This window comes from Muscardinus avellanarius, assembly GCF_963383645.1.
Source record: "Muscardinus avellanarius genome assembly, chromosome: 19".
NCBI classification, from domain to species: domain Eukaryota; kingdom Metazoa; phylum Chordata; class Mammalia; order Rodentia; family Gliridae; genus Muscardinus; species Muscardinus avellanarius.
Genome location: NC_137805.1, coordinates 47546468 through 47567852, shown reverse-complemented (window position 1 = coordinate 47567852; position 21385 = coordinate 47546468). Strand labels below are relative to the sequence as shown.

At 43.9% G+C, this 21385-nt stretch overlaps 1 protein-coding gene across 1 annotated transcript in view; it reads left to right on the top strand.

Moving 5' to 3' along the window:
- Positions 1-1783: 1783 nt before the first annotated feature.
- The window catches only part of ASXL1 (ASXL transcriptional regulator 1), a gene marked incomplete at both ends in the record, with an annotated part of 59593 nt that continues 39991 nt past the window's right edge, over positions 1784-21385 (top strand). Inside the window, 3 exons of the mRNA XM_080716198.1 lie at positions 1784-1840; positions 12617-12714; positions 19383-19491. Of these exons, the coding sequence (XP_080572324.1) occupies positions 1784-1840; positions 12617-12714; positions 19383-19491 (264 nt within the window). The remainder of the gene's footprint in view (positions 1841-12616; positions 12715-19382; positions 19492-21385) is intronic.

The window sequence follows — 21385 nt, the reverse complement described above, 5'->3', positions numbered from 1 at the left end:
ATCCCTATTTTTTCTTCTCTCTTTTGAAACAGGGTCTCAGTGAGTTGCAAAGGGCCTCCCTAAGTAGCTGAGGCTGTCCATGAACTGTGATCCTCCTGTCTCAGCCTCCCAAATGCTGGGATTACAACCTTGCGCCATCCCGGCTCAGATATGTTGATTTTAATTCCAATAATACTGTGTGTTGAGACAAATGTAGATGGAAAAACTGAGGCTCTGAGAGGGTGAGTGGTCAAACAGAGAGTGATACAGGAAGGGTTTCAGCCAAGACTATTTGACTCCAGGGATTGAGCTCTCTCCAGGATACTGCCTCTAAAAATAAATACACTGAAGGCTGGTATGGTGGCACATACCTGTAATCCCATTACTTGGGAGGTTGAGACAGGAGGATCCCAGATTTAAGACCTGCTTCAGCAATTTAGATTCTCAGCAATCTAGCGAGACCTTGACTCAAAACAAAATATAAAAAAGGCTGAGGGTGTAAGTTAAAGATAGAATACCCCTGGGTTCAGTCCCCAGTATCACAAAACAAAATCCTGACAGGGTCTGAGGATGTAAGTCAGTAGTTATGAGCCCTGCCCTGGGTTCAAGCCTTAGCATCGCAAAACAAACTAAACTGAGGGCACTTGCCCTAGTATGTGTGAGGCTCTGGGTTGCTGGAGCACGTGTGTGGGGGGCATTTTGGTCAGTACTGCCCCCAAATCCAAGGTCTTTACACCACCCATTATTGTATTATCAAGTTCATCAAGTGTTAACACTCCAGGTTGCAGGTTCAGTCGCTGCAAATACGCAGCAGCACGAAACACAGGAGGAAATGGGTAGTGTCTAGGCCCGCCAACTGTGGAATAACCGTTTTACTTTTTTTTTTTTTTTTGTCTCATTATTATGCCACGGTGAGTCATTTAGGAGAGGACCAAAAGGGAAAGTACTGGCTCTAGTCACCTACAAGAATACAGGTGAGAAATAGGCGAGGAGAGGAAGAGTGAAACCTGAGAGTCGAGATTCTAATTTCAGATCCCCAACCTCACCCGACCGGCGGTCCTGAAGCAATAAGACCCCAACGGGTTAACTCCGCGGGGGGAGCCCAGCCACCGCCCCTTCCCAGCAACGTTCCCAGAATCCCCCGGTTCTCAGCCAGTTCCCGCACATCGCGAGACCCCGCCCAGGCCCTTCCCCACCAAGCTGTGCGCGAAGCGGAGGACGGGAGGGGGAGGGCAGAGTGGCGGCCGCGGGGCACGCCGGGAAGTGTGGTCCAAGGGCGGCACGCAGCCATATTCTTCCGGAGCGGGGGAGGCCGGAGAGGCAGCCGGGACTACGATTCCCAGAAGCCCTTTCGGTTTGTTTTTGTTCAAAAAAAAAAACCCCACACTCCCCCTCCTCACTCTTCACACACACTCACACACACCCACGGCAGACACGCACGCACCCGGCGCTGAGGGGAACGCCGCGTCTCGCCGGCCCTTCCCGCGGCAGTCCGGTCTCGGGTTCTCCGCCGAACGCGAGCCGGGAGGCGAGCCGTGACCTCTGACCCCGCGGTTATGCGGAGCCGCCGCATTCCTTAGCGCTCGCGGGGCCGCCGCCGTGGGCGCCTGACGCAGCGCGGGCGCGTGGAGCCGCCGCCCCTCCCCCGCTCCCGCCGCTCTCGCGCCCGCCGCCGGTGCGCCGCCCCTCTCCGGCCGCGCCCGAGCCTCCGCGCGCCGCCGCCGCCGCCGCCCAGCCCGCGCCGCCGCCCAGCCCGCCCCGCCGGAGGTCCCGCGTGGAGCCGCCGCCGCCGCCGGGGAGGAGGATGAAGGACAAACAGAAGAGGAAGAAGGAGCGCACGTGGGCCGAGGCCGCGCGCCTGGTGAGGCGGCCGCGGCGTGCGGGGTGCGGGGCGCGGGGCGCGGGGTGGGCGGCCGGCGCCCCGCCGGGGGGGAGGGGCGCCTCCTCCGCACGGGGGCGGGGCGCCCGGCCGGCGAGCACCCGCAGGGCGCCGGCTCGGGAGCGCGTCCTGCCGGGAGGCTGTGGCGCCTTTTTTGCGGCCCCCCCTAAATTCCTGCGGAGGGGCGCGCGGCGGCCCGGCTCCTCCCACTCCGGGCGGCGGGGCCCCAGCCTCCCCTCCCCCACCCCGCGGAGTCTGGGGTCGGGGAAGCTTCGTTTGTTCGCCCGGGGATTTGGGTTCCCGAGAACGACCGGAAGCGCCCCTCGCCGCTTGGTGGATAATGGGGGTGGTGCGTTGGATTCGGGGTGGGAAAGCGCCCCCGGTTTCAAGGACGCGAGTGACATCTTGAGCTTTCTCTTACCTCAACCTGGTGTGTGGAGGGAAGCAAGTGCGTGTATTCACAGTTTGATCCCTGAGTTCTCAAACTTTAGGGCTTTATGGGTGGACCCTTGGGGAGGTGGCTAAAATGCTTATTCTAGGGCTCTCCTTACCACCCACCGAGCTGGAGATTCTGGGATGGAGCTTGAGAAACACCAGTGTAACCAGCTTCCCAGGTGATTCTAATGCAGGCGTTCCAGGGACTGCTTAGAAACGCTGTGACGAGCGTGTTCTTCCTCAGCTAGAGCTGAGGTGGGTGCCTTGCAAAGAGCTGAATACTCTTTGCAAAGAATGTATGTTGAACAAAGACAGTGTCTGTTTAAAGGTTCTGTACACTGAGTAGCAAAGTAGAGGGTAATTTGAGTGCTTGAACTCCCTGCTGAAGGGGGTTTTAATTTTTGTTTTCAAAGCAGCAGAGGACTTTCAAGGGAAATACCTTTCTTCTAAATTTGTGCTGCAGAGGCTTGAGACATGTTCTTATAAAATGTTGCTGATGACAGTAGTAGCAGGTTATTCTTATCAGAGATACCACTTTTTCGGAACTGTCAGAGCAGAGTTATGGTGCAGGTATTACATGTCTATTGACACCTTGTAATTTATATGTAATTACTATACTTCACTTTTAATGATCAATGAGGCTCGACCTTCTAATTTTTCCTCTTATTGGGAAGTGAGTTTTTTTTGCCTCAAAGGTGCGGCGTGGATACAGATAAAGAATTCACCTTTTTTTAAGTCTGTAATCCAAGTCTGTTATTGATTTATAAGACCTGGGGTTTGGGCTACAGGAGAATTTTCATTGATGTTCCTGATAATCTTTCTTGGGTATTTGTGGCTTAGCAAACAGAAGTAGTAATTGTTTGTATGCTGATGTTTTGTGCTTTATTTTGTTTGGTTTGGCATGTGAAATTTGAAGATTTTGGGAATTCTAAATGATTTTTTTCTGATTCAGTAAAAAATGGAAGCTTTGATAAGTTTTCAGGATTTTTTTTAATGTTGCTTCACTGGGAAGCGCTTTTAAACCCAAAGGCAAGTAGAGGAGAGCCAAAAGGGTGCACTATTCATCCAGGTTGAATTCTTTTTATTCCCCCATCTTTTTGGTACTAGAGATAGAAGCCAGGGATTGCTACCTCCAAGCCACACCCTCCCAGCCCTGTTTTATTCTTATTTATTTATTTACTTATTTATGGTACTGAGGATGGAACCCAGGGGCATTATACCTCTGAGCTACACCCCCCAGTCCTATTTTTTATTCTTTATTTTGTAAAAGGGTTTCGCTGAGTTGCAAAGGGCTTCTCACTAGCTGAGTCTGTTCACAGAAACCTGACCTTCCTGTCTCAGCCTCCCAAATGCTGGGATTAAAAGTGTGTGCCACCACTCCCTGCCCTTATTTTTATTTTTGAGACAGTCTTGTTGGGTTGGTGAGTCTCACTACTTGCTGAGGCAAACTTTGAACCTGTTACCCTCCTTCTCAGCCTCCCAAGTACTGGAATTAAGCATGCAGGACCATGGACGGCTCCAGGTTGAATCTTGAGAGTTTATTGAAATTCTCCCCTGAGTTCTTTTATTGTAGGTGTTTATGACTCTGAGCACCCTATGGAAATTGGTTGCCAAAGTTGTACTTATTAGAGGTAGCGTGAAAGCACCTTTTAAGTTCTTTGTTATTTTTGACAGAATTTTAAAGTCTTGTCTCAAAGCTCTGTGGGCTCTTACTAATTGAAAGACAAGGAATTTGGGGCCACTATTCTGTTAAGCCTTTTTAGGTTCTTAAATTACTGTAGTCTGAACTTTAGTGTTGAAATGTTTTATCATTGGCTCACTTTCAACCCAGGTTACATATGTTATTTTATTTTTCTCCTGTGGCTTTTGATTAAAAATAATAATACAAATGGAAATTACCCTAGTGTGTATTTAGACCTTTGAAGGACTCATGGGAATGAGATTTCCAATTGTTCCTATCTCTTTTTTCTTTTTTAATTTTGAGGAACCCAGTGGCATTCTACTTCTGAGCCTCACCCCAGCCCTGTTTTTTATTTTTCATTCTGAAACTGGGTCTCACTAAGTTGTGGAGAGCCTAAGTAGTTGAGGCTGGCTGCAAACCTGCAATCCTCCTGTCTCAGCCTCCCAAGTACTGGGATTACAAATGAGTGCCACCATGCCCGACTCCTATTTTATTTTTATTTTGAAACAATCTAAGTTTCTGAGGTTGGCCACGAACCTGTGATCCTCCTGTCTCAGCCTCCCAGATGCTGGGATTACAAGCGTGCGCCACCACGCCTGGCTGTAGAAAAGTTTCTATAACTTTTTTCTTTTTTTTGTGGTACTTGGGGTGGAACCCAGAGGCTTTCTACCCCTGGGCTATATTCCCAGACCTGTTTTATACTTTATTTGGAAACAGAGTCTCACTAAGTTGCTGAGAGCCTCACTAAGTGGCTGAGGATGGTTTCAAAACTCTGTGATCGTCATGGCTCAGCCTCCCGAGCACTGGAATTACAAGTGCACCATGCCCGGCTACTTTTTATTCCTTTTTTTTTTTTTTTTTTTTTTTTTGGCGGTCTGGGATGGAACCCAGGGGCATTTGACCTCTGAGCTCCACCCCCTGCCCTATTTTTCATTCTTTATTTTGAAACAGGATCTCACTGAGTTGCAGAGGACCTCACTAAGTAGCTGAGTCTGTCTACAAATTGTGATCTTCCTGTCTTAGTCTCCCAAATGCTGTGATTGCAAGCGTGCACCACCATTACGCCACCATGCCCGGTTTATTCTTTATTTTGAAGCAGGTCTCACTAAATAGTTGAGGCGGGCCATGAACCTGTGATCCTCCTTTCTTAGCCTCCCAAGTAGTGGGATTATAAGCATGTACCACTATGCCCCAGCTACTGGGACTCTTTAAAACTCTTTGTGGTGGCCCATGTGTGTAATTCCTGTACTTGGATGGCAGAGACAGGATGACTACAGGTTTGTGGCCAACCTCAGATACTTAGGCTCTCCACAGCTTAGACCCTGTTTCAAAAATAGAGAATTACAAACAAAATAGGGATGGGGATGTAGCTCAGAGGTAGAATGTCTCTTGGTTAAATCCCAGTACCCCCCCCCCCAAATAATAAAACTGTTTTTAGACAGGCATGGTGGTGCATGCTTGTAATCCCAGTACTTGGGAGACAGAGACAGGAGGATTCCAGGTTTGTGGCCAGCCCTGCAATTTAATGACACACTGTTTCAAAATAAAAGATTAAGCCAGGCATGGTGGCACATGCTTGTAATCCCTGTGCTTGGGAGGCGGAGACAGCCAGCCTTCCTGGCTTAAGAGTCCCTATTTCCAAATAAAATATAAAATAGGTCTGGGAGTGTAGCCCGGATGTAGAAGGGTTCCATCCCCAGTACCACACACACACACACACACAAATAATAATGATAATAATAAGTTTTGGTTAAGCTGGGCTTGGTGGTGCACGCTTGTAATCCCCGCGCTTGGGAGGCTGAGACAGGAGGATCACGCAGGTTCGAAGCCAGCTGCGCTGGCTTAAGAGAACCTGTTTCCAATTAAAAAAAAGTATAAAAATAAGTCTGGGAGTGTAGCCTGGAGGTAGAAGAGCTTCCAGGAAGTACCGCTAAAAAAATAAAAAAATATAACTTTTGGTGTAGAGGAGAGTATTTTTGGAGAATTTCAGTGGAGTGTACCTAGGAGATTGGCTTTTGTAAGTGATAATTATGTTATTGAGAGCCAGGCATGGTGGCACATGCTTGTAATTCCAGCATTTGGGAGGCTGAAACCGGAGGATCACGGTTTGTGGATAGCCTCAGCTACTTAGGCTCTCCACAACTTAGTGAGACCCTGTTTCAAAATAAAGAATAAAAATAAGGCAGGGGGTGTGGATCGGAGGTCAAATGCCATGTTCCATCCCCAGAACCACCACCAGGCATGGAACCCAGGGGCATTGTACCTCTGAGCTACACCCCCAGCCCTATTTTTTAGTCTTTTTTATTTTTGAAACAGTGTCTCACTGAGTTGCAGAGGGCCTCACTAAGTAGCTGAGGCTGTTTGCCAACCGCCATCCTCCAGTCTCTGCCTCCTGAATGCTGGGATTATAAATCCACCACGCGCGCTAAAAAAGTATTGTTTTCTAGATACAAATGGTAGTCTAGTGAGTATTCTGCTTGGCAGCCAAATAATTTTTTCTAGACAGAAATGGTAGCCTAGTGAAGTATTCATCTTGGCAGCCAAATTTTTGTTTGTCTTAAGAAAAGATTATCCTGTGAAAATCTGTACCTGTAATCCCAATAATCCCAGTACTTGGGAGGCTGAGTCAGGGGAATCTCAGGTTGGGTTATTTTTATTTTTTATTTTATTTTTTATTTTTTTTGTGGGTCTAGGGATTGAACCCAGGGGGTTCTGCTTCCAAGCTACACCCCCGCCCTATTTTTTATTCTTTATTTTGAAATAGGGTCTCACTAAGTTACAGAGGGCCTCACTAAGTAGGTACGGCTGGCTGTGAACCTGTGATCCTCCAGTCTCAGCATCCCAAGTACTGGGATTATAAGCATGTGTCACCACACCTGGCAGGCTGGGTTATTTTTGTATTGGGGAATTCATTCTCCCCCCAGATATGTCTCTCTGAGCAATACCCCCAGCCATTTTCATTTTTATTTTATATTTTGAAACAGGATCTTGTAAGTTGCTGAGGCTGGCCTTGACTGATCCTCCTGTCTCAGCCTCCCAAGTGCTGGGAATACAGGTATGTGCCACCAAACCCAGCTAGCTCTGAGTTGGAATGCCCTTGGGCTCAGTCTCCAGGACTCCTCACCCCCAATGAATAGATGAAGATTTGCTAGCTCATTTCATACTTAATAGGAAACATTAGCTGTTTGTATGAGGATTTAAGTTTGTTCAAGTCAACACTAATCTTGGCACTTAGGTTCTTGGAATGGATAATAATGTAAAAGATGTATAATAATAATATAAAAGATGAATAAGGTTTGTCCCTGAGAAGCTTATGGTCTTTTGGGAATGACATTTGTCCAGACATGAACAGAATTGCAGGCATGAGCTGGGCATAGTGTTGTACGCTTGTAGTCCCAGTATTTGAGAGGCTGAAACAAGATCACGAGTTCACAGCCAGCTTCAGGTACTTAGTGAGGCCCTTTGCAGTTTAGTGAGACCCTGTTTCAAAATAAAGAATAAAAAAATGGGGCTAGGGGTATATATCAGAGGTAGAATGCTCCTGGCTTCCATTCTTGGTAACACACACACACACACACACACACACACACACACACACAGGATAAAAAATAGGACTGGAGGTGTAGCTCAGAGGTAGAATACCCCTGGGTTCAATCCTTAGTAACATACACACACACACACACACACACACACACACACACACACACAAACAACAAAATAAAAAATAAAAGAGAATTGCAGGAATGATAATGTAATAGATAAATAAGTGGTAAACAGATATCCTGTTTTCTGCCTAGTTCCAGGCAGATTTATGACTGGTTCCTCCTTTCACTCTCAAGTGCTCTGATTTGGAAAATAATTTTATGTACTCTGGGACAGTAGGAACACTGGAAAAGACATTTAACACTGCCTGGCAGAGATCAGGGAAGCATCTCTTGAGGAAGTGCTTTGTGAGCCACATCTTGAAGGGTAAGTAGGAGGTAGGCTCATCCATTTCAGGGTATAAATAGGAGATGAGAAATAGCAGAGTGAGGAGGGAAAGAGACTATAACTCATATATTGAGTTATGAACGTGAATGCATTTGCAAAGTGTGGAAATTGAGTAGTTTCTGATATATAAAGTTTGGGGGATGTTAGTGTGGCAGTCAGTGGAGAGACAGGCAGAGACCAGGTTGTGAGAGCCTTATATGACAAGCCAGTGAGCACCTACTCTGCCAGGCCTTACATTATCTAATCTATAAAACAGCTCTGAGAGGAAGACATCAGTACTCTTCAAAGTGTTGGAACTTAGGCTAAGGGCAGGAAGGTCACTTGCCTCAGTTCAGACAGCAGGAATTTGAGTGCAGGCCTGTCTGGGTCTAAAGCCTGTGCCAGTGGTAAGAAGCTTCAGTTTTTGCTGTATGTGATTAAGAAGCTATTGAAGGATTTTAAAGCAGGAAAGTGATGAGGGTAGATTTGCTTTGTTGGCTTGACCTCAGCTATAGCATTTAAGTTCTGTAAATCCCTAGAGTTGTGCCAGGCACAAGGTTGGTGTTCCCTGTATTTGTTGAATAAAGGATGACAGCAAAGCAGGAAAGGATTTGAGGAAGTCAGGTGTGGGTGGTGCACACTTGCAGTCCTAGTACTTGAGAGCCTGGGACAGGAGGATTGCAAGTTCTCAGCCAGTCTCGGCTACTTAGGCCCTCTGCAACCTAGTGAGACCCTGTTTTAAAATAAAAATGGGGCTGGGGTTTTAGCTCAGAGGTAGAATCCCCCTTCAATCCCCAGCACCAAAAATAAATAAATAAATAAATAAATAAAAAGGATGTATTTGAGGAAAATAGCCAGACACAAGAATTTTAGTGATGAGGCTGTTTTGTTGGTGGTGTGGGAAGCTAACTGTTGGGTAGTCTGGGGGACAAGTGAGAATGAAGGACGATAACTGCCTTTCTGAATTAGGTGCTTAGAAAGTTGTAAACTAAGGGAGGAACATAATATAGCAAGAGGAGTGGGTCTGGACAGGAGATGCATTAGTTATGAGTAGATGAGTTAAGAATAGCCAGTCAAGGGGGTATGTCCTACACTGAGCTATTTAAATTTGAAGTTTGTGAAGAAGTCAGGACTAGAAGTAGAGATTTGGGATCAAGGTTTATCAGAATTGAAGTAATAGACACACATTTGTAATCCCAGTACTTGAGAGGCTGAAACAGGAGGATCACAGGTTGACAGCCAGCCTCAGCAACTTAGTGGGGTCATCTACAACTTAGTGAAACAGGGTTTCACTAAGTTGTAGAGGCTGAGGGTATAGCCTGGAAGTAGAATGCCCCTGGGTTCAAGCTCCAGTACCCCCCCACACAATCAAACTAATAGTCAACACTGAGAGATGATAATAAGAAGAATGTACACATTGAAATAGGAGTTTTAGCTGGGCATGGTGACACATACCTATGATTCCAGTACTTTGGAGGCTGAGACAGGAGAATCGAAGGTTTGAGACCAGCCCCAGCAATTTAGTGAGGGCCTCAGCAACTGAGACCTTGTTTCAAAATAAAATATAAAATAGGGCTGAGGATGTATCTCAGAGGTAGAATTTCCCTGGGTTCTGTTCCTAGTACCATTAAAAAAGCTTGCTTGCTTGCTTGCTTTCTTTCTTTCTTTCTTTCTTTCTTTCTTTCTTTCTTTCTTTCTTTCTTTCTTTTGTTCGTTCGTTCGTTCGTTCGTTCGTTCTTCTTTTTGTGGTACTAGGGATGGAACCCAGGGGCATTCTACCTCCAAGTGACACCCTCAGCCCTATTTTTTATTCTTTATTTTGAAACGGTCTCACTAAGTAGCTGAGGCTGTCCACGAACCATGATCCTCCGGTCTCCGCCTCCCAAATGCTGGAATTACAAGCATGCGCCACCACGCCCAGCTCTTTACTTTAGTGTTAAGGGCTTATATTCCTCTTACTTTTCTTGCTTTATATTTTATTGATGAACAGTGTATTTGGTTGGCAAGGTTGTTAAATAACAGCACAGGATATTAGCTTCGAGTAACTTCAGCAGCTGTACAGGTAGAGGAAGTTTAAAGATAATGACGACCTTTTTCCTTCCTTACAATAACATTTCTAAAACAACTCAGCATTTTTTTTTTTTTTTCCGGTACTGGGAATTGAATCCAGAGGCATTCTACGTAGACTCTGAGCCACATCCCCAGCACTGTTTTGATTTTCTATTTTGAAACAGGGTTTTATAAGTTGTGGAGGGCCTCACAAGTTGCTGAGATTGGTTTTGAACCTGCCATCCTTCTGTCTCAGCCTCCCAGGTACTGGGATTATAAGCCATACCCGGCTTTTATTTTTTCATTTTTATTTTATTTTTTGTGGTACTGGTGGTGGGACCCAGGAGCTTTCTACCTCTGGGTTATATTCCCAGACTTATATTTTATTTGGAAACAGGGTCTCACTAAGTTGCTGAGAGCCTCACTAAGTATTAGCTGAGGCTGGTTTTGAACCTGTGTGATTCTCCTTTCTCAGCCTCCCAAGTACTAAGATTACAAGCATCTGCTACTACGCCCACCCCGCTTTATTTTTTATTTTATTTTATTTTTTATTTTGCAATACTGGAAATGGAACCTAGGGGCATTCTACCTCTGAGCTACATCCTGAGCCCTATTTCTATTCTTTATTTTGAAATGGTCTCATTGAGTTGCAAAGGGCCTAAGTAGCTGAGGCTGTCTGCAAACTGTGATCATCCTGTTTCAGCCTTCCAAATGCTGGGATTACAAGCATGTGCTACCACACCTGGCTCTTCTTTTATATATATTTTTTTTAAGTAGTTTTGTGGGCCGGGCATGGTGGCGCATGCTTGTAATCCCCGTGCTTGGCAGGCTGAGACAGGAGGATCGCACAGGTTCGAAGCCAGCCTCAGCTACTTAGTGAGGCTTTCAGCAACTTAGTGAGACCCTGTTTCCAAATAAAATATATATATATTTAAAAAAAAAAAAAAAGGTCTGGAAGTATAGCCCAGAGGTAGAAAGCCTCTGGGTTCTACCCCTAGTACCACCAAAAAAAAAAAAAAAAGTATTTTTGTGGTAGTAGGGATGTGTGGAACCCAGGGGCATTCTACCTCCAAACTACATCCCCAGACCTATTTTAATTTTTATTTGGAAATAGGGTTTCACTAAGCTATTGAGGCTGGCTTTGAACCTGAGATCCTCCTGTCTCAGCTTTCCAAAGACTAGGATTACAAGTGTGTACCATGACTCAACTTCTTAAAGCAAGAGAGTAATAGTAGCTCACTAAAATATATTGCGATGACAGCTGGGCGTGGTAGTGCACACTTGTAATCCCAGCATTCAGGAGGCTGAGACCAAAGGATCACAGCTCGTGGATAGCCTCAGCTACTTCTGCAACTTAGACCCTATTTCAAAATAAAGAATACAAAATAGGCAGGGGGTATAGCCCAGAGGTCAAATGCCTTGGGGTTCCATTCCCAGACACACACACAAAAATTGCGATGACTAGGTATAGATGATGCAACGTAAATGTTTGTTTCTCATTGCTTATATTAGTCACACAGAATCACAGCTTCCTGCTGTCAAATGGCAAATTATACTGTGGCAATTAACACCAGAATTTCACAACAGAGGCAAAGAGGACCATTCAAATATGGATACTAATCAGACTTTCTTGGGAAAGAAAATGTGAATACATTTATAAGTCTTATAATTTATTGTACAAGTGCTAGGGATGTAGCTCAGTGGTAAAGTGCTTGGTTAGCATACACAAGGCCTTGGTTTCATCCCCCAGTACTGCAAAAAGGAAAAAATAAAAGTTGAGATATAATTATGTAGCAGATATATTCTGTAGTTTATTTTTAGCGGTACTAGCATGGAACCCAGGGACATTCTACCTCCAAACTATACCCCCAGCCCTGTTTTTTTTTTTATTTTTTTTTTACATTTTGAAACAGGTCTCACTGAGTTACAAAGGCTGAGGCTGTCCACCAACCCAGATCCTCCTTTCTCAGCCTCCCAAGTACTGGGATTATAAGTGTGTGCCACCATGCCTTGCTCTGTAGTTTATTTTTAATTTTTTTTGTACTGGCGATTGAACCCAGGGGCATTCTACCCCTGAGCTACATCCCTAGCCCTATTTTTTTCCATTTTGAAACAGGGTCTCATTAAGTATTTTGAAGGGCTTCACTAAATTGCTGAGGCCGGCTGCAAATCTGCAGTCCTCCTGTCAGAACCTCCCAAGTACTGGGATTATAAGCCTGTCCCACCACACCCAGCTATATTCTGTAGTTTAACCATATGAACAGCATCACAGAGTTGCTAAGGTTCATATTATAAGATACATGTTTAGAAATGTATCCTTAGAATTGAAAATAAGCACATTTCAGTTCATTGTAGTAATGTTCAGTATATTGGACATCTGTGCAATTTGGTTTTTGAAGTAAATTTTTTACTTATTTTGCTGTGTTGGGGATTGAATCCAGGCCCTCATGCATGCTAAGCAAACGTTCTACCACTGAGCTACATCCCCAGCTCTAAAATAATTTTAACTGGGAGAACTAAACTGTCACTAGTGGTACCTCATAGCAGAACTATAGCCTATGACATAGAGTGGGTGGTATAAACGGAAACTGCACACTGAAATCAGGACATTTGTATTTCTTCAGGTATTAGAAAACTACTCGGATGCACCAATGACACCAAAACAGATTCTGCAGGTCATAGAGGCAGAAGGACTCAAGGAAATGAGGTTCGTATTGCTCTTGTGTAACGCTGGGGTCTTTTGCAGTTGTGCAGTGATCTGACTAGGTCTACTTGTTTGACACCTGTGATTGTGTGTCTGGAGGGAGTGTTGGAGCAATACACCTTGTTTGTGTCCTGTGTGGAGAGAAACTTTTATTTTCATCAAAGGCACAGTGCCTTCCCTAGATCTTGACCTAGTCCTTGGTTTTGTTTTGTGGTACTGGGGGTGGAACCCAGAGGCTTTTCTACCTCCAGGCTATCCTCCCAGACCTATTTTGTACTTTATTTGGAAACAGGGTCTCACTAAGTTGCTGAGAGCCTCACTCAGTGGCTGAGGCTAGCTTTGAACCTGAGCGATCCTCCTGTCTCAGCTTCCCAAGCGCGGGGATTACAAGCGTGCGCCACCATGCCCTGACGCCTGGCTACTTGTTGTTGTTGTTTTTTAATAGGAGCCAGGACCTTTTATACTTGTACTCTGTTTTTTAAATTTTAGTAATGGAAGTTGGGCGTGGTGGCGCACGCTTGTAATCTTAGCATTTGGGATGCCGAGACAGGAGGATTGTGCAGGTTCGAAGCCAGCCTCAGCTACTTAGTGAGGCCCTTTGCAACTCAGTGAGACCCTGTTTCAAAATAAAGAATTAAAAATAGGGCTGGGGGGTGTCACTTGGAGGTAGAATGCCCCTGGGTTTCATCCCCAGTAGCACAAAAAAAAAGTTTTAGTAATTTTTTTTTTTTTTTTTTGGTGGTACTGGGGGGTGGAACCCGGGGGCTCTTCTACCTCCGGGCTATACTACCAGACCTATTTTCTACTTTATTTGGAAACAGGGTCTAAGTTGAGAGCCTCACTAAGTAGCTGAGGCTGGCTTTGAACTTGGCGATCCTCCTGTCTCAGCCTCCCACGTGCTGGGATTACAAGCGTGCGCCACCACGCCCAGCTCTAAAGTTTTAGTAATTGAAAGAGGAAGGGGTATGTTGTTTCTAAACTACCATTTCTCTCTCTGCCATGCTGCCAAAATCTTTTCCTTCAGAATCAAAGAAGGGTGGTCTTATTAGCGTAAAGGCCACTGGCTGCCTCCCTCTGCTGATTCTACCCATTCATTATATGAATATATTAAGTTTTGGAATGACTTTGAATTTTTTTTTTGGTACTGGGAATTGAACTTGGGTATTCTACTTCTGAGCTACACCCTCAGTGCCATTTTATATTTTTTTTTTTTTGCGGTATTGGGGATTGATCCCAGGTGCATTCTACCTGTTATGCCCTATTTTATCCTTCATTATAAAACAGTCTCACTAAAGTTGCTGAGGCTGCAGCGATCTTACGATTCTCCTGTCTTATCTTCCTGAGTACTGGAATTACAAGTGTGTACTACCACACCTCTGGCTTATATTTTATTTGGAAACAGGGTCTCACTTAAATTGCTGAGGATCTTACTAAGTTGCTGAGGCTAGACTCAAACCAGTGATCCTCTTGTCTTAGCCTCCCAATATAGAATCATACACACATACAACCAGGTCAGTCCGTCTCTTTTTGTTTATTGGTATTGGAATTGAACGTAGGGGCATTCTACCTTCGAGCTACACTCCCAGCCCTATTTTATTTTTATTTTGAAAAAGGGCTTTCTAGGTTGGTGAGAGTCACTACTTGCTGAAGTTGGCCTTAAACTTCTGATCCTCCTGTCTCAGCCTCCCAAGTAGTGGAATTACAGGTGTGTGCTATTCCAACTGACTCTGGCTTTTTTATTTGTGTGTGTGGTACTGGGATGGAACCCAGGGGCATTCTACTTCTGAGCTACACGAGCTACACTTTCAGACCTAGTTCATATTTTATTTGAAACAGGGTCTCTCTAAGCTGCAGAGAGCTTCACTAAGTAGCTGAGGCTGGCTTTGAACCTGCATGATCCTTCTGTCTCAGACTCCCAAGTACTCGGATTACAAGCTTCCACCACCATGCCCAGCCTGGCTCTGGCCTCTTGATTTTCATATCTTGTGATATAGTTTTCTTAGGCAAATTAGAAACAAACGGAATTAAGCCTGGCGTGGTGGCGCACGCTTGTAATCCCAGTACTTGGGAGGCTGAGACAGGAGGATCTCACAGGTTCGAAGTCAGCCTCAGCTACTTAGGCCCTGTTTCCAAATAAAGTATAAAATAGATCTGGGAGTATAGCCAGGAGGTAGAAAAGCCCTTGGGTTCCACCCTCAGTACCAAAAAAAAAAAAAGAAAGAAAGAAAAAGAAAGAGAGAGAGAGAAGGAATTACAGGCACAAAAACCAGTGTCTGTCCTTAATCCTCTCTTCTCCCGCTTACTCCAACCTTTTGTTTTTTAATTAATTTGTGGTACTGGGCATGGAACCCAGAGGCATTCTAGCTCCAAGCTACACTCCAAGCCCTGTTTTTAATTTTTCATTTTGAAATAGGGTCTCACTAAGTTGCAAAGGGCCTCACTAAGTAGCTTGAGGCTGTTCTTGAACTGTGATCTTCCTGTCTCAGCCTCCCAAATGCTGGGATTACAAGTGTGTGCCACCATGTTCGGCTAGATAAAACATTCTTGAGTTTATGTTTTATGGGGAGAGAAAAATTGGATTGCTTAGATCACATTTATTCAGCTTGTACCTATGCATTATGTAGTATTGACAGTTGTGCTTTATTTTTGTTTTTATCGGCTAATTTCCATCCTGCTGCTGTCTTCACTGCTGTTGGACCACTGTGCCTATAGAAGGTAAATTAGTCCTCTTTGGACAGATGGTATTGAGAGTCTTGTTTCTTCATCTTGCTCTTGTAGGACTTAGGAAGAAGTCATGGTGGTTCATGATTGAGCAGCTCTGTCATTTGTAGACAGAGGTACAGTGTGTAGGCGTCACAGAGGAAGTCTGCCAGTGTGCTATTTCCCCTTGTAGCAGAGATGCTAGCACACTCCTTGCTCCAGATTCTGTACCAGGCTTCTTGTAGAGATTAGGTCTTGGTAAAAGTTATTGGCTGTTTTTTTTTTTTTTTTTTTTTTGCAGTACTGGGGCTGGAACCCAGGGGCATTCTACCTCTGAGCTACACCTCCAGCCCTAATTTTTATTCTCTTTTTGAAACAGGGTCTCACTGAGTTGCAAAGGGCCTCACTAAGTAGCTGAGACTGTTTGCAAACCGCGATCCTCCTCTCTCAGCCTCCTAAATACTGGGATTGTAAGTCTGTGCCACCACGCCTGGCATTTTTCTTTTTTAAGCATCTAATGAGTCCCAAAGCAAAATAAGTAGTAGGGGTGTGTGTGTGTGAGTGATATTGGGAATGGAACCCAGGGGCATTCTACCTCTGAGCTACACCCCTAGTCCTATTTTTTATTCTTTATTTTGAAACAGGGTCTCGCTGAATTGCAAAGCGCCTCACTAAGTAGCTGCAGCTGGCTGGAAACTGATCCTCTTGTCTTAGCCTCCCAATTGCTGTGATCACAAGCGTGTACCACCACACCTGGCAGTAATTTTTATTTATTTATTTATTTATTTATTTTTAAATTTTTTATTTTTGGTGGTACTTGGGGTGGAACCCAGGGGATTTCTACCTTCGGGCTATACTCCCAGACCTGTTTTTTATACTTTATTTGGAAACAGGGTCTCAGTAAGTTGCTGAGAGCCTCATTTAAGTAGCTGAGGCTGGCTTCAAACCTGTGGGATCTTTCTGTCTCAGCCTCCCAAGTGCGGGGATTAGAATCATGCGCCACCACACCCAGCTAGTAGTAATTTTTTAAAATGGCATTTTTACACTTAGAATTTATTTTTAACACTGTATTTTTGTTTCATTTTTTGTATTTGGGAGTGAACCCAGAGGAATTCTATCTCTGAGCTACATCCCCAGCCCTATTTTAGTTTTTATTAGGAAAAAGTCTCACTAAGTTGTAGGGGTGGGGCGATCTCACCAGGTTGCGGTGGCTGGTCGAGAACCTTTCTCAGCCTTTCAAGTACTGGGATTACAGGCATGCACCACTGTGCTCAGCATTAACACTGAATTTTGAAATAGGGCCTCACAAGGTTGTTGAGAGCCTTGGTGAATTGCTGAAACTGGCTTTGAACCTGGAATCCTCCTGTCTCAGCCTTAATACTAGGATTACAAGTGTGTGCCACCATATCTGCCTTAAAAAAAAAAAAAAAAAAAACCTGTGGGGAGATAGCATGTTCAAAAAGCATGTTAGGGAGGCACTGTTTTCAAATAAAAAGGTAGGTCTTAAGGGTGTATCCCAGAGGTACAGGGCCCCTGGGTTTCATTCTCAGTAACACCCCTACCCCCAGACACAGTAGGTTAAAGACAGTATGTTAAAAAATAAAATGTGTACAGGTGAATCTTAGAACTAATTTGCTAGTGTCAAACTTAGTATTAATGGTCTTTTGTCAGCGGGCATGGTGGCCCATGCTTTGTAATCCCAGCATTTGGGAGGCTGAGACAGGAGGATCACAGGTTCATGACTAGCTTCAGCTACTTAGTGAGGCCCTCCACAACTTAGTGAGACCCTGTTTCAAAAATAAAGAATAAAAAATAGAACTGGGGGTGTAGTTCAGAGGTAGAATGCCCCTGGATTCAATCCTCTAGACCCCTCATACACATACACACACAAAAAATGATCAACTGTCAACATTATTGATAGCTTTTTTTTTAATTTTTAAATTTTATTTTATTTTGTTTTATTGGTGGTACTGGGGGTAGAACCCAGAGGCTGTCTACCTCCAGGCTATACTCCCAGACCTTTTTTTTTTTTAAAATATATATTTTATTTGGAAACAGGGTCTCAATAAGTTGCTGAAAGCCTCACTAAGTAGCTGGCTTCAAACCTGTGCGATCCTCCTGTCTCAGCCTCCCAAGCACGGGGGTTACAAGTGTGCGCCACTACGCCCGGCTGACAGCTTTCTATTTTAAGATTTAATATGTAGCCTCTTTTTCACTTAGTTTTCATTATCTTTGTGACCAACTGTTGTAACAGGGACTATGAGACAACTAAATGTGTCATCTTTTTGGTTTATTGTTCAAGCAGTACTGGGTATTAAGTCCATATATATATATATATATATTTTTTTTTTTGGTGATACTGGGGTTCCTGGAAATCCTTTTACCTCCGGGATACACTCCCAGGCCTATTTTATATTTTTTATTTGGAAACAGGGTCTCTTAAGCCAACGAGACTGGCTTCGAACTTGTGTGATCCTCCTGTCATGTGTGCTACCATACCCGGCGTCTGGCGGCTGCCCGACTTCTTTTTGCATTCCTATATGAACCACCATCCCCCCCACTTCCCAGCAGAGAAAAAGCAAATGAAATGCTGTTTCTTTTGTGTAAATATTAGGAAATATTTAACTGAAAACATAAAGGTGTGCTTGCTTTATTGGGATAGTGCTATTGATTCTATGGTCTGTGTTAGTGACAGTTTGTGAGCATGATTTATAGTATTTTTGTGTGTGTATGATATTGGGATTTGAACCTAGAGGCTTTCTACTTCCAACCCTAAAAAAGAGAGGTATACTCCCAGCCTTTTTTGTATTTTTTCATTTGAAATAGGTTTCTGAGAAGTCTCAGTTTTGCTAAGTTGTTGAGGCTGGCTTTGAACCTTCGATCCTCCTGTCTCAGCCTTTCAACTACTGGGATTATGGGCATGCTTTACCACTTCCGGCTTCATTTTTCTTTGATGGTATTGGAATTGAGCCCAGGGGCATTCTACCTCTGAGCTATACACCCACCCCTTGCCGGTTTGTTTTTTTTTTTTTTTTTTTTTTTTGGTGTTACTGGGGATTGAACCCAGAGGCATTCTACCTCTGAGCTAAACTCCTAGCCCTATTTTTATTTTTATTTTGAAACAAGATCTTGCTAGATTGATGAGTATCACTACTTGTTGAGGCTGTCCTTGAACCTGGGATCCTCCTGTCTTAGCCTCCCAAGTATTACAGGTATGCACCACCATGCCAAGGCCAATTTTATTTTTTTGGTAGTACTGGGGGTTGAACTCCGGCATTCTACCTCTGAGCTATTTTTACTTTATTATTTTGCCCTTTTTACTTTATTATTTTGAAACAGGGTCTCACTAAGTTCCTGAGGCTGGCTTTGACCTGGAGTCCTCCTGTCTGTGTCCTAAGTACTGGGATTACAGGCGTGTTCCACCATGGCTGGCAGTTTTCTGTTTTTAGTGGTAAATATTTTTGTTTTAAATATTTATGATGTAAGTTTTAAAGTTTTATTAAAATATAATTTGAAAGAAAAATATGATGTGGCTTGACAGAGTGGTACATGCCTAGTACTTTGGAGACTGAAATAGGAGGATCCCAGGTTCAAAGTCAGTTTTTAGCAACTTAAACCCTTAGTGACTTAGTGAAACATTGTAAGTAAAAAAATAAAGTAGGGTTGAGAGTGTAGCTTGGAGATAGAATGCCTCTGGTTCAGTCCCCAATACCTCTCCCAACACACACACATACACACACATATACACATACACACACAAATCATTGTGGTTTTTCTATTTTGGGTATCTCATCACATGTCTTACCTCAGACCTTTCCATGATTTATATGGGTTTTAGTTGGTTACTCTTTTGCTGTTTTCATAGAATTGTCATGGTGTTTTCTATATTTTTTGCTCTGCTTCGTAATTTTACAGTGAGTTGGGGGGATTTGTAAGTATACACATGCATTGATCTGACCCTCATCCATCCTTTTGTATTTATAAAGTGGGACATCGCCTCTTGCATGCCTCAACGCCATGCTACATTCCAACTCAAGAGGAGGAGAGGGGCTGTTTTATAAATTGCCTGGCCGAATCAGCCTTTTCACGCTGAAGGTAAGTAACACAACTTTATTTTAGTGTGGTGATTCTCACTTTTTTTTTACTTTGTACTTTTATTGGTGCAATGCAATTAGACATCATAAAGAGATTCAAAGTGATGCAAACATACACGCACACATCACTTGGTGAACTCCTTCTGTACACCTGCCCACCCTCTTCCCTCCCTCCCATACATGTTAGTGAGATTGGTAGTGAAATCTTATAAGGACACAATCCTATTTGAACTGTTCCCTTCCTCAGTCCTTGTTTTTTTCCCCTCTCCACTTTTTTTTTTCCCACTAGGGATTGAACCCCAGGGGCATTCTACCTCCAAGTTACACCCTCTGCCCTATTTTACTTTTATTTGGAAGCTGGATCTCAACTAAATTAATGAGTCTGGCTTTTAATCTGTGATCTTCCTGTCTCACCCTCCCAAATATCTAGGGGCCCTCTACCTCTGAGCCACTCCTCCAGCCATATTTTTTATTTTGAAACAGAATCTCACTTGTTGAGACTGGCTTTGAATCTGTGATCCTCTTGTCTCAGCCTCCCAAGTACTGGATTACAAGTATGTGCCCACCATGTCTGGCTTTCAGAATTGCTTTGGCTTTTTTTTTGGCAGTACTGGGAAGTGAATCCGGGAACATTCAACCTCTGAGCTACACCCCCAGCCTTATTTTTTATTCTTAATTTTGAAACAGGGTCTAAATTATGGAGCGCCTCACTAAGGTAGCTGAGGCTGTCCACAAACTGCAATTCTTCTGTTTTAGCCTCCCAATGCTGGAATTACAAGTATGTACCACCAGGCCCTTTTGCTTTGGCTACTTTGTAACTTTTGTTCCTCCATCTGAATTTTAAGACTTTTCCTAGCTCTGTGAAGAATGACATTGGTAAATGAGGCATGGTGGTGCACGCTTGTAATCCCAGCCTTTGAGAGGCTGAGACAGGAGGATCACGGTTTGTGGACAGCCTCAGCTACTACTTGGTGAGACCCTTTGCAACTCATTGAGACCCTGTTTCAAAATTAAGAATAAAAAATAGGACTGGGAGAATAGCTCTGAGATAGAATGTCTATGGGTTCCATCCCCGGTACCAAAAGTTAAAAAAAAAAAAAAAAAAGAATGAAATTGTTATTTATTTATTTATTTATTTATTTATTTATTGGTGGTACTGGGGGTGGAACTCAGAGGCTTTCTACCTCCAGGTTATACTCTCAGACCTATTTTATACTTTATTTGGAAACAAGGTCTCACTAAGTTGCTGAGAGCCTCACTAAGTAGCTGAGGCTGGCTTCGAACCCATGCGATCCTCCTGTCTCAGTCTCCCAAGCGCGGGGATTACAAGCGTGTGCCACTACGCCTGGCTGAAATTGGTATTTTAATAGGCATTGCATTGAATCTGTCAGTTGCATTTGGTATTATGGTCATTGTAGTGGTCTTTTACAAAAACTCTCTTGTATAGATTTATTCCTTGAGTTTTTGGGGTTTTGTTGGAGTTTTTTTTTTTTTTTTTTTTTCCTCTTCCTTTTTTGAGGGTAATGTGAGTGGATTTATTTTTCAGGGGATTAGTGGTTGGTGTAAAGAAGAGCTGTTGATTTTTTTTATAAGTTGAGTTTGTACCCAGCTACATTGCTGAATTTGTGTATTGGCCGTAGAAGTTTTTTTTTTTTTTTGGTGGTACTGGGGGTGGAACCCACAGGCTTTTAGAAACAGGGTCTCACTAAGTTGCTGAGAGCCTCACTAAGTAGCTGAGGCTGGCTTTGAACCTGTGTGATCCTCCTGTCTCAGCCTCCCAAGCGCAGGGATTACAAGCGTGCGCCACCATGTTCAGCTATAGAAGTTTTTTGATTGAGTTTTTAGACCTTGTAAGTATGGAATCGTGTTATCTGCAGACAGATAATTTCACTTCC